The 14501-nt window shown below is 34.7% G+C and overlaps 1 protein-coding gene across 3 annotated transcripts in view; it reads right to left on the reverse strand.

Moving 5' to 3' along the window:
- lmbr1.L (limb development membrane protein 1 L homeolog) overlaps positions 1–14501 on the reverse strand; it is a 111626-nt gene that overhangs the window by 7691 nt on the left and 89434 nt on the right. For all 3 annotated transcript variants that reach the window (XM_018267142.2, XM_018267139.2, XM_041565798.1), the window contains exon 15: positions 11888–11954. In XM_018267142.2, coding sequence (XP_018122631.1) covers positions 11888–11954 — 67 coding nt within the window. The remainder of the gene's footprint in view (positions 1–11887; positions 11955–14501) is intronic.

A 14501-nucleotide genomic window follows, 5' to 3' on the forward strand; every position in this document is an offset into this window, starting at 1 on the left:
TGGGGTACCAAAACGTAGGCACCCCCAAGTGATCACATGTACTTACCTGACACCCCGGGCCGGTGCTCCTATCAGGATAAAACTCGCCTCTAGCGAGCACCACGGAATAAAGCGCATGCGCAGTAGAGTGAGAAGCAGAACTTTAACTAAAAAGTCGCTATTTCATTCTACTGCGCCTGCGTCTGCCCCGGAAGGAAGCCGAATAGGGATGGGCGAATTTGACCGTTTTTTTGACGCACAACGCAATACAAGTCTATGGTCGTCATTTTTGCGGCAAAACAAGGCCGAAAAATTCGCCCATCCCTTAAGCCGAATGCTCTGTGGTGCTCACTGGTATAACCCAGGGCCGGTGCAGTTTCACCTGATAGGAGCACCAGCCTGGGTGTGAGGTAAGTAGGGGGATCGCTATGTTTTCTGGCACCCCCAATTAAATAGGCTTTTCCTTCTTCTTTAATTTTTTTTTTTTGGCACCATTGGGCCCCAGCAAACACCTTCCTCTCAATAACCCGTGTAGCGACTGCCCCCCCTGCCCACTTTATACCGATTTGATACCCGCTGTATTCCTGCTTTATACCCACTTTATTCCTACTGTATTCCTGCTTTATTTCTACTGTATTCCTGTTGTATTTCTGCTTTATTCCTACTGTATTCCTGCTTTATTCCTACTGTATTCCTGTTGTATTTCTGCTTTATTCCTACTGTATTCCTGCTTTATTCCTACTGTATTTCTGCTTTATTCCTACTGTATTTCTGCTTTATTCCTACTGTATTCCTGTTGTATTTCTGCTTTATTCCTACTGTATTCCTGCTTTATTCCTACTGTATTCCTGTTGTATTTCTGCTTTATTCCTACTGTATTCCTGCTTTATTCCTACTGTATTTCTGCTTTATTCCTACTGTATTCCTGTTGTATTTCTGCTTTATTCCTACTATATTTCTGCTTTATTCCTGTTGTATTTCTGCTTTATTCCTACTGTATTCCTGTTGTATTTCTGCTTTATTCCTACTGTATTCCTACTGTATTTCTGCTTTATTCCTACTGTATTCCTGTTGTATTTCTGCTTTATTCCTACTGTATTCCTACTGTATTTCTGCTTTATTCCTACTGTATTCCTGTTGTATTCCTGCTTTATTCCTACTGTATTTCTGCTTTATTCCTACTGTATTCCTGTTGTATTTCTGCTTTATTCCTACTGTATTCCTGCTTTATTCCTACTGTATTCCTGTTGTATTTCTGCTTTATTCCTACTGTATTCCTGCTTTATTCCTACTGTATTTCTGCTTTATTCCTACTGTATTCCTGTTGTATTTCTGCTTTATTCCTACTATATTTCTGCTTTATTCCTGTTGTATTTCTGCTTTATTCCTACTGTATTCCTGTTGTATTTCTGCTTTATTCCTACTGTATTTCTGCTTTATTCCTACTGTATTCCTGTTGTATTTCTGCTTTATTCCTACTGTATTCCTACTGTATTTCTGCTTTATTCCTACTGTATTCCTGTTGTATTTCTGCTTTATTCCTACTATATTTCTGCTTTATTCCTGTTGTATTTCTGCTTTATTCCTACTGTATTCCTGTTGTATTTCTGCTTTATTCCTACTGTATTCCTACTGTATTTCTGCTTTATTCCTACTGTATTCCTGTTGTATTTCTGCTTTATTCCTACTGTATTCCTACTGTATTTCTGCTTTATTCCTACTGTATTTCTGCTTTATTCCTACTGTATTCCTGTTGTATTTTTGCTTTATTCCTACTGTATTCCTGTTGTATTTCTGCTTTATTCCTACTGTATTTCTGCTTTATTCCTACTGTATTCCTACTGTATTTCTGCTTTATTCCTACTGTATTCCTGTTGTATTTCTGCTTTATTCCTACTGTATTCCTGCTTTATTCCTACTGTATTCCTACTGTATTTCTGCTTTATTCCTACTGTATTCCTACTGTATTTCTGCTTTATTCCTACTGTATTCCTGTTGTATTTCTCCTTTATTCCTACTGTATTCCTGCTTTATTCCTACTGTATTTCTGCTTTATTCCTACTGTATTCCTGTTGTATTTCTGCTTTATTCCTACTGTATTCCTACTGTATTTCTGCTTTATTCCTACTGTATTTTCTGCTTTATTCCTACTGTATTCCTGTTGTATTTCTGCTTTATTCCTACTATATTTCTGCTTTATTCCTGTTGTATTTCTGCTTTATTCCTACTGTATTCCTGTTGTATTTCTGCTTTATTCCTACTGTATTCCTACTGTATTTCTGCTTTATTCCTACTGTATTCCTGTTGTATTTCTGCTTTATTCCTACTATATTTCTGCTTTATTCCTGTTGTATTTCTGCTTTATTCCTACTGTATTCCTGTTGTATTTCTGCTTTATTCCTACTGTATTTCTGCTTTATTCCTACTGTATTTCTGCTTTATTCCTACTGTATTCCTGTTGTATTTCTGCTTTATTCCTACTGTATTTCTGCTTTATTCCTACTGTATTCCTGTTGTATTTCTGCTTTATTCCTACTATATTTCTGCTTTATTCCTACTGTATTTCTGCTTTATTCCTACTGTATTCCTGTTGTATTTCTGCTTTATTCCTACTGTATTTCTGCTTTATTCCTACTGTATTCCTACTGTATTTCTGCTTTATTCCTACTGTATTCCTGTTGTATTTCTGCTTTATTCCTGTTGTATTTATGCTTTATTCCTACTGTATTTCTGCTTTATTCCTGTTGTATTTCTGCTTTATTCCTACTGTATTTCTGCTTTATTCCTACTGTATTCCTGTTGTATTTCTGCTTTATTCCTACTGTATTCCTACTGTATTTCTGCTTTATTCCTACTGTATTCCTGTTGTATTTCTACTATATTTCTGCTTTATTCCTACTGTATTTCTGCTTTATTCCTACTGTATTCCTGTTGTAGTTCTGCTTTATTCCTACTGTATTTCTGCTTTATTCCTACTGTATTCCTACTGTATTTCTGCTTTATTCCTACTGTATTCCTGTTGTATTTCTGCTTTATTCCTGTTGTATTTCTGCTTTATTCCTACTGTATTTCTGCTTTATTCCTGTTGTATTTCTGCTTTATTCCTACTGTATTCCTACTGTATTTCTGCTTTATTCCTACTGTATTCCTGTTGTATTTCTGCTTTATTCCTACTGTATTTCTGCTTTATTCCTACTGTATTTCTGCTTTATTCCTACTGTATTCCTGTTGTATTTCTGCTTTATTCCTACTGTATTTCTGCTTAATTCCTAATGTATTCCTACTGTATTTCTGCTTTATTCCTACTGTATTCCTGTTGTATTTCTGCTTTATTCCTACTGTATTCCTACTGTATTTCTGCTTTATTCCTGTTGTATTTCTGCTTTATTCCTACTGTATTTCTGCTTTATTCCTACTGTATTCCTGTTGTATTTCTGCTTTATTCTACTGTATTTCTTGCTTTTTATTCCTGTTGTATTTCTGCTTTATTCCTACTGTATTCCTATTCCTGCTTTATTCCTATTCTGTATTCCTGTGTATTTCTGCTTTACTGTATTTCCTTCCTGTATTCCTGTATTGTATTCTGCTTTATTCCTACTGTTTTCTGCTTTATTCCTACTGTATTCCTGTATTTCTGCTTTATTCCTACTGTATTCTGCTTTATATTTCTGCTTTAACCTGTATTCCTGTGTATTTCTGCTTTATTCCTACTGTATTCCTGCTGTTCCTACTGTATTTCTGCTTTATTCCTACTGTATTCCTGTTGTATTTCTCTTTATTCCTACTGTATTTTCTGCTTATTCCTACTGTAATTTCTGCTTTATTCCTACTGTATTTCTGCTTGTATTTCTGCTTTTATTCCTACTGTATTCCTGTTGTATTTCTGCTTTATTCCTACTGTATTCCTGCTGCTTTATTCCTACTGTATTTCTGCTTTATTCCTACTGTATTCCTGTTGTATTTCTGCTTTATTCCTACTGTATTTCTGCTTTATTCCTACTGTATTCCTGTATTTCTGCTTTATTCCTACTGTATTCTGCTTTATTATTGCTACTGTTCCTGTTGTATTTCTGCTTTATCCTACTGTATTCCTGATGTTTATTTCTGTTTATTCCTACTGTATTTCTGCTTTATTCCTACTGTATTCCTGTTGTATTCTAGTATTTCTGCTTTATTCCTACTGTATTTCTGCTTTATTCCTTACTGTATTTCTGCTTTATTCCTGTTTATTTCTGCTTATTCCTACTGTATTTCTACCTGTATTTCTCTTATTCCTACTGTATTCCTGTTTATTTTTTATTCCTACTGTATTCCTACTGTATTCTGCTTTATTCCTACTATTTCTGCTTTATTCCTCTGTATTCCTGTTGATACTGTATTCCTGTGTATTTCTGCTTTATTCTACTGTATTCTGCTTATTCCTACTGTATTCCTACTGTATTTCTGCTTATTCCTACTGTATTCCTGTTGTATTCTGCTTCTATTCCTACTGTTATTCCTGCTTTATTCCTACTGTATTCCTACTGTATTTCTGCTTTATTCCTACTGTATTCCTACTGTATTTTCTGCTTTATTCCTACTGTATTCTGTTGTATTTCTCCTTTATTCCTACTGTATCCTGCTTTATTCCTACTGTATTTCTGCTTTATTCCTACTGTATTCCTGTTGTATTTCTGCTTTATTCCTACTGTATTCCTACTGTATTTCTGCCTTATTCCTACTGTATTTCTGCTTTATTCTACTGTATTCCTGTTGTATTTCTGCTTTATTCCTACTATATTTCTGCTTTATTTCCTGTTGTATTTCTGCTTTATTCCTACTGTATTCCTGTTGTATTTCTGCTTTATTCCTACTGTATTCCTACTGTATTTCTGCTTTATTCTACTGGATTCCTGTTGTATTTCTGCTTTATTCCTACTATATTTCTGCTTTATTCCTGTTGTATTTCTGCTTTATTCTACTGTATTCCTGTTGTATTTCTGCTTTATTCTACTGTATTTCTGCTTTATTCCTACTGTATTTCTGCTTTATTCCTACTGTATTCCTGTTGTATTTCTGCTTTATTCCTACTGTATTTCTGCTTTATTCCTACTGTATTCCTGTTGTATTTCTGCTTTATTCCTACTATATTGCTGCTTTATCCTACGGTATTTCTGCTTTATTCCTACTGTATTCCTGTTGTATTTCTGCTTATCCTTACTGTATTTCTGCTTTATTCCTACTGTATTTCCTACTGTATTTCTGCTTTATTCCTACTGTATTCCTGTTGTATTTCTGCTTTATTCCTGTTGTATTTATGCTTTATTCCTACTGTATTTCTGCTTTATTCCTGTTGTATTTCTGCTTTATTCCTACTGTATTTCTGCTTTTATTCCTCACTGTATCCTAGTTGTATTTCTGCTTTATTCCTACTGTATTCCTACTGTATTTCTGCTTTATTCCTACTGTATTCCTGTTGTATTTCTACTATATTCTGCTTTATTCCTACTGTATTTCTGCTTTATTCCTACTGTATTCCTTTGTAGTTCTGCTTTATCTACTGTATTTCTGCTTTATTCCTACTGTATTCCTACTGTATTTCTGCTTTATTCCTACTGTATTCCTGTTGTATTTCTGCTTTATTCCTGTTGTATTTCTGCTTTATTCCTACTGTATTTCTGCTTTATTCCTGTTGTATTTCTGCTTTATTCCTACTGTATTCCTACTGTATTTCTGCTTTATTCCTACTGTATTCCTGTTGTATTTCTGCTTTATTCCTACTGTATTTCTGCTTTATTCCTACTGTATTTCTGCTTTATTCCTACTGTATTCCTGTTGTATTTCTGCTTTATTCCTACTGTATTTCTGCTTAATTCCTAATGTATTCCTACTGTATTTCTGCTTTATTCCTACTGTATTCCTGTTGTATTTCTGCTTTATTCCTACTGTATTCCTACTGTATTTCTGCTTTATTCCTGTTGTATTTCTGCTTTATTCCTACTGTATTTCTGCTTTATTCCTACTGTATTCCTGTTGTATTTCTGCTTTATTCCTACTGTATTTCTGCTTTATTCCTGTTGTATTTCTGCTTTATTCCTACTGTATTCCTGTTGTATTTCTGCTTTATTCCTACTGTATTCCTGATGTATTTCTGCTTTATTCCTACTGTATTTCTGCTTTATTCCTACTGTATTCCTGTTGTATTTCTGCTTTATTCCTACTGTATTTCTGCTTTATTCCTACTGTATTCCTGTTGTATTTCTGCTTTATTCCTACTGTATTTCTGCTTTATTCCTGTTGTATTTCTGCTTTATTCCTACTGTATTCCTGTTGTATTTCTGCTTTATTCCTACTGTATTCCTGATGTATTTCTGCTTTATTCCTACTGTATTTCTGCTTTATTCCTACTGTATTCCTGTTGTATTTCTGCTTTATTCCTACTGTATTTCTGCTTTATTCCTACTGTATTCCTGTTGTATTTCTGCTTTATTCCTACTGTATTTCTGCTTTATTCCTGTTGTATTTCTTCTTTATTCCTACTGTATTCCTGTTGTATTTCTGCTTTATTCCTACTGTATTCCTGATGTATTTCTGCTTTATTCCTACTGTATTCCTGTTATTCTGCTTTATTCCTCTGTCTCTTTATTCCTACTGTATTCCTGTTGTATTTCTGCTTTATTCCTACTGTATTCCTGTTGTATTTCTGCTTTATTCCTACTGTATTCCTGATGTATTTCTGCTTTATTCCTACTGTATTCCTGTTATTTCTGCTTTATTCCTACTGTATTCCTGTTGTATTTCTGCTTTATTCCTACTGTATTCCTGTTATTTCTGCTTTATTCCTACTGTATTCCTGTTGTATTTCTGCTTTATTCCTACTGTATTTCTGCTTTATTCCTACTGTATTTCTGCTTTATTCCTACTGTATTCCTGTTGTATTTCTGCTTTATTCCTACTGTATTCCTACTGTATTTCTGCTTTATTCCTGTTGTATTTCTGCTTTATTCCTACTGTATTTCTGCTTTATTCCTACTGTATTCCTGTTGTATTTCTGCTTTATTCCTACTGTATTTCTGCTTTATTCCTACTGTATTCCTACTGTATTTCTGCTTTATTCCTACTGTATTTCTGCTTTATTCCTGTTGTATTTCTGCTTTATTCCTACTGTATTCCTGTTGTATTTCTTCTTTATTCCTACTGTATTCCTGTTGTATTTCTGCTTTATTCCTACTGTATTCCTGATGTATTTCTGCTTTATTCCTACTGTATTCCTGTTATTTCTGCTTCATTGCTACTGTATTCCTGTTGTATTTCTGCTTTATTCCTACTGTATTCCTGTTGTATTTCTGCTTTATTCCTACTGTATTCCTGTTGTATTTCTGCTTTATTCCTACTGTATTCCTGATGTATTTCTGCTTTATTCCTACTGTATTCCTGTTATTTCTGCTTTATTCCTACTGTATTCCTGCTGTATATCTGCTTTATCCCTACTGTATTCCTGTTGTATTCCTGCTTTATTCCTTTTGTTTTCCTGCTTTATACCTGCTGTACTTCTGCTTTATTCCTGCTTTAAACAAGTATAGGATGTATTATCCAGAATACTTGGGACCTGGGGGATAAGGGGTCTTTCCGTTATTTGAATCTCCATACGTCTGCAAAAATTATCTAAACACTGAATAAACCCAATAGGCTGGTTTTGCCTCCAATAAAGCTAAATTATATCTTAGTTGGGATCAAATACAAGCTACTGTTTTATTATTACAGAGAAAAAGAAAATCATTTAAACAATTTGAATAATTTGATTATAATGAGATAATAATGGGAGATAACAATTCCTGTAATTTAGAGCTGTCTGGATCATGGGTTTTCGGATAACAGATTCCATACCTGTACCTGTTTAATACCCACTTTATACTTGCTTTATAGTGACCACAAAATCAGCTGTGCAAACAAGCAAAGCTGCTGTGGCTTCAGTGAGACTAAGGCGGCTCCTCAGTTCCCACACTGTTGTGTTTACTCTTTCACTTCATGTCGACTGTGAGCCCCTCATAGAGTAACAGCAGGGTTAATCCACACCAGGGTAAACACTGCCCCCGGGGGATAAAAGAATAACTATATTATTTTCATTAGAAAAGTAACGTTCTTGGATTTATTTGTAGCTCTTGAGTAAATGTGAGAGAGGAATGTTAATCCTGAGATATCTGAGACACTGGCTTCTGTCAGGGGCCTTACGGCTCCAGTAGCGGACCCAGGAGGAAGCAGCAGCCCGGAAATCCAATCTGCGCGAGCCAAAGGGTTGGGAAATAATGGTGGTCAGGTTCAGGCAAAAGTTCAAAGGATGAAAGTCAGAGTCAAAGCAAGAGTCAGAAAGTCCAGAGATCAGTTAGATATAAATTTAGAAACACCCAGGAACACCAGTAATTGGGACCTATAATTGGGCATTGAACCGATGTCCTTTTATTTTCAATTTTTGCACCAAGCGCGGCACCGTGACATCACGCGTCTACGTCATGACACAAGTCCTGCTACTCAAGTGGATGTGGCGCGGATACAGAAGGGAGCGTCGCCGAGTGCTAACAGCTTTCTAATCTCTTGCCTTTGTGTATTTGAGAAATATTCTGGTGGAACAGGACAGATTTGCTCATGTTAGTGAGATCTTCCCTCAGCGACACACACTTCTCCTCCATGGACACAAGCCGACCACACTGAATACAGCACATTGTATATATTCCTACACTAGCAAATATAATGCACCACAACCAACTCTCTACTCCTGATTCTAAAATAACATTATATATAAGCCTGGCCCTTTATATGGCCCATAGTTCTGTGTGCCCATAGCAAACAAGCACCATCAATACTACTATATACACTATATGAATACTATTATATACACTATATGAATACTACTATATACACTATATGAATACTACTATATACACTGTATGAATACTACTATATACACTATATGAATACTACTATATACACTATATGAATACTACTATATACACTATATGAATACTACTATATACACTATATGAATACTACTATATACACTGTATGAATACTACTATATACACTGTATGAATACTACTATATACACTGTATGAATACTACTATATACACTGTATGAATACTACTATATACACTGTATGAATACTACTATATACACTGTATGAATACTATTATCTACACTGTATGAATACTACTATATACACTGTATGAATACTACTATATACACTATATGAATACTACTATATACACTATATGAATACTACTATATACACTGTATGAATACTACACTGTATGAATACTACTATATACACTGTATGAATACTACTATATACACTGTATGAATACTACTATATACACTGTATGAATACTACACTGTATGAATACTACTATATACACTGTATGAATACTATTATCTACACTATATAAATACTACTATATACACTATATGAATACTACTATATACACTGTATGAATACTACTATATACACTGTATGAATACTACTATAATACTGTATGAATACTACTATATACACTGTATGAATACTATTATCTACACTATATAAATACTACTATATACACTGTATGAATACTACTATATACACTGTATGAATACTACTATATACACTATATGAATACTACTATATACACTATATGAATACTACTATATACACTATATGAATACTACTATATACACTGTATGAATACTACTATATACACTGTATGAATACTACTATATACACTGTATGAATACTACTATATACACTGTATGAATACTACTATATACACTGTATGAATACTATTATCTACACTGTATGAATACTACTATATACACTGTATGAATACTACTATATACACTATATGAATACTACTATATACACTATATGAATACTACTATATACACTGTATGAATACTACACTGTATGAATACTACACTGTATGAATACTACTATATACACTGTATGAATACTACTATATACACTGTATGAATACTACTATATACACTGTATGAATACTACTATATACACTGTATGAATACTACTATATACACAGTATGAATACTACTATATACACTGTATGAATACTACAATATACACTGTATGAATACTACTATATACACTGTATGAATACTACTATATACACTGTATGAATACTACTATATACACTGTATGAATACTACTATATACACTGTATGAATACTACTATAATACTGTATGAATACTACTATATACACTGTATGAATACTACTATATACACTGTATGAATACTACTATATACACTATATGAATACTACTATATACCCTGTATGAATACTACTATATACACTGTATGAATACTACTATATACACTGTATGAATACTACTATATACACTGTATGAATACTACTATATACACTGTATGAATACTATTATCTACACTGTATGAATACTACTATATACACTGTATGAATACTACTATATACACTATATGAATACTACTATATACACTATATGAATACTACTATATACACTGTATGAATACTACACTGTATGAATACTACTATATACACTGTATGAATACTACTATATACACTGTATGAATACTACTATATACACTGTATGAATACTACTATATACACTGTATGAATACTACTATATACACAGTATGAATACTACTATATACACTGTATGAATACTACAATATACACTGTATGAATACTACTATATACACTGTATGAATACTACTATATACACTGTATGAATACTACTATATACACTGTATGAATACTACTATATACACTGTATGAATACTACTATAATACTGTATGAATACTACTATATACACTGTATGAATACTACTATATACACTGTATGAATACTACTATATACACTATATGAATACTACTATATACACTGTATGAATACTACTATATACACTGTATGAATACTACTATAATACTGTATGAATACTACTATATACACTGTATGAATACTACTATATATACTGTACGATTACTGCTATATACCGGTGTTCAACATAAGCTGTGATGCCCAGGGGTTTATTTAACAGTCTATCCCCTACCATCCTGCCCCCCCCCACATCCTGATAATCCACCATCTCTTATCACTAATAAAATGCCTGTGAAAGGCCAAATATCCAATCAGAGGGAGGCTGGGGGTTATTCAAATCCTAATGTGTCCACTGCCTGTGAGCAGAGCCTGGCCATGTAGTATTTGTACCCAAGGCAATATCACTTGGCCCATTGCTCCCACTCACTTTTTCTCCCCCAAAGTTGCATATTCGTTTTCTCCCATCACCCAAACTCGCTCAGGACCCTCCATGCAGGTCATTTGTTTATTCTTGTTTCTTTCTGTAATGGCACCCCTTCTCCTCTGATACCCTAGGTAACTACCTCATCCACTGCCAACTAGTGATGTGCTGGTCAACAAAAATTCAACCCACACCAGACACTAACTTGCCCCTTCACCACCTGACTCTAACCCACCCCTTCACCACCTGCACCCGACTCTAACCTGCCCCTTCACTACCTGCACCCGACCTTAGCCCAACACTCCTCCTTATTTAAAGACCTGTGCCTGCCCTGCCCCAATGTCACAGAAGGGGGGGGGCCACACAGGCGCAAGTCTAGAAAAAACTGGAAGCTGAAGCTGGCACAGAAAAGTTGAGGGCAGGAAGAGTAGAAGGAAGAGCAGAAGGAAGAGCTCAACCCAAACCCACAATCGACCTGGTCTTGTGTGGAAGTCAGCCCAAACCCAACCAACCCATCACATCACTACTATCAAACCCTAGTTCCTGTCCGCAAGCCTCCAGCTGTACAGCCACGATACCTGCATACATTTATCCCAGTGACCTTCCTGCAGTGTTATGTTAGGGCCCAAAAGAGATTCTTGTTGGTTAATCGGGTAAATCATCTTACCTAATGTTCTGGACATGACTGGCAAAGCGGAACTCAGGACGAGGATGGACAGACAGTTCCCAATGACCTACAGAAATGCAGAATAAAGAAGGAAGGTGTAAGAATGAAAGAGCATACGAGACAATGTACAACAGAGTCAAGGCGGCTTATTCTGACCCGGTCCAATATTTGCTGCCCTGGGTCGTCAGCAGGCCTAGACTTAAAGGTACTCTACACCCAAAAACTGTTTCCTAAGCAACATCCATTAAAAAAAAAAAATCAGTGTTTTAGTTATGTGCAAATACACCTGCTACTGAAAGCAGTGCACGTCTGTCCATTTTAGTCTTTGGTCTGACTCCTGAAACAATGTAGCAAAAGACAATTCCCCCCTGGGTCTGTTAATCAGCTGGTCCTCTGTTATATTGTTTCCTGCGTCAGAATCAGAAAGTACAACGGGACAGACACTGCTTTTCAAAAGCAATTACATTTACAAATAACTTTAACCCCTTTGAATGTGCAATGAATGTATCATGGGAAGCTGCTTAGAACGACTTTCCTTTTAATAGACAAAAAAGGCATGTATCGGGTGAAGTTCCTCTTTAGATGGATTTTTCACCTCTAAATTTACTTTTAGTATGATTTAGAGAGTGACATTCGGAGAGAATTTGCAGCTGGTTTTAATTTTATATCATTTGTGGGTTTTGAGTTATTTAGCTTTTTATTCAGCGGCTCTCTAGCTGGCAATTTCAGGCATCTGGTTGCTAAGGTTCAGATTACCCTAGCAACCATGCTATGATTTAAATAAGAGACTGAAACATAAATAGGAGAGGGCCTGAATAGAAAGATGAGTAATAAAAAGAAGCAATAACAGTAAGGGGCAGATTAAACAAAGGTCGAATTGAAAATTCGAAATTAACATTTTCGAATTTTTTAATGGTCAAAACTGTCAAATTCAAAAAGGGAGTTATTGAAATTCGATTTGAGTTTTTTTTTTTTTTTAAATTTAGAATCCAATTTTCGAGATTTATTATACTTTGGCCCTTTCAGAACTCAAATTCAACTATTCGCCACCTAAAAGCTGCCAAATTGCTGTTTAAGTCAATGGAAGGCATCCAGGGATCAATTTGGACTTGTTTGCAGCCTTCCTCGCAATCGAAATGTATTAAAAAAAAAATCAAATTTTTACAACTCGGATGAATTCGATTGACTCAAAATCTCGAATCGAATTCGATTTAAATTTAAAAAAAACTCAATTCGAATTACTTTCTCTAAAATGACATTTGGAGTTGTTTGCAGCCTTCCTGACATTCCTGATCAATTGAAATGTATTAAAAAAATCTAATTTTTCCAACTCAGATGAATAAGATTGACCCGAAAACTCGAATCAAATTCGATTTGAATTTAAAAAACTCAATTCGAGTTATTTCTCCAAAAATCAATTTGGAGTTGTTTGCAGCCTTCCTGATCAATCGAAACGTATTAAAAAAAATCGAATTTTTACAACTCGGATGAATAAGATTGACTCTAAAAACTCAAATTAAATTCAATTTGAATTTAAAAAACTCAATTCGAGTTTTTAAAAAAAAACAAACAAATTTTTACAACCCGGATGAATTAGATTGACTCGAAAACTCGAATGGCATTCGATTTGAATTTAAAAAAACTCTTATTTTTTTGGAATTTAGAAAACTCGATTCGAGTTGTAGATAAAAACTCTAATCGAGTTTTTTTTAAAATTCAAATCGAATCGATTTGAGTTTTCGAGTCAATCGAATTCATTTGAGTTGTAAACATTTTTTTTGTTACAATTAGATTTTTTTTAATACATTTCGATTGGTCGGATTTTGAATTTATGGGAGTTTTTAAAAGCTCACATGAATTTGAAATGGGCCTCCCCGTGTGTAGCCTTGCAAAGGATTTGTTTTTTAGATGGGGTCAGTGACCCCTATTTGAAAGCTTGAAAAAGTCAGAAAAAGAAGGCAAATAATTCAAAAACGATAAAAAAAACAAATAATAGTTATTATTTGTTTTTTTTATCGTTTTTGAATTATTTGCCTTCTTTTTCTGCCAATTGAAATGTTGCTTAGAATTGGCCATTTTTTTAACATACTATAAAGGTGAACCACCCGTTTAAGTCTTTTAAATGCACAAATGAGTTGAATTATTATCCAGGAACAAAATCGATTCTTCTCTGGAGCGGTTGGAGTGATTGGGTGATACCCGGCCCAGGCAGAAAGTTAACAGTGGCTCAATACAGTCGCAGGAATAAAAGGCAATAGCTTTATAGGGGCAATTAAAAAGCAAATGCCTTCCCCTTGGTTACTTGTGGGAATAGGGAACAATACAAGATGGATCCACGCTTGTGTGAAGGCCTGACTTAACAGCTTTCTTGTCAAATTGTGCCCCTGCCTGGAGCGGCTGAATGGGACCCTTCAGTCTAATTTTAATGACTTCAATGTGAATTGTCGGAGCCCGTGTTACATGTAGCAGCCGAGTTCTTCACATCTCAAACAGGCCTGGGTGAAGTACATGGGGCACAATCATGGTGACTCATTAGAAAGTAAACCCCTTTCTCCGGCTTTTCAATGGCTGCCTAACGAGAGCGGCCGCTGCTTTGTAGCGCTGAATGGTGGCC

Source organism: Xenopus laevis, chromosome 6L (genome assembly GCF_017654675.1).
Source record: "Xenopus laevis strain J_2021 chromosome 6L, Xenopus_laevis_v10.1, whole genome shotgun sequence".
NCBI lineage: Eukaryota > Metazoa > Chordata > Amphibia > Anura > Pipidae > Xenopus > Xenopus laevis.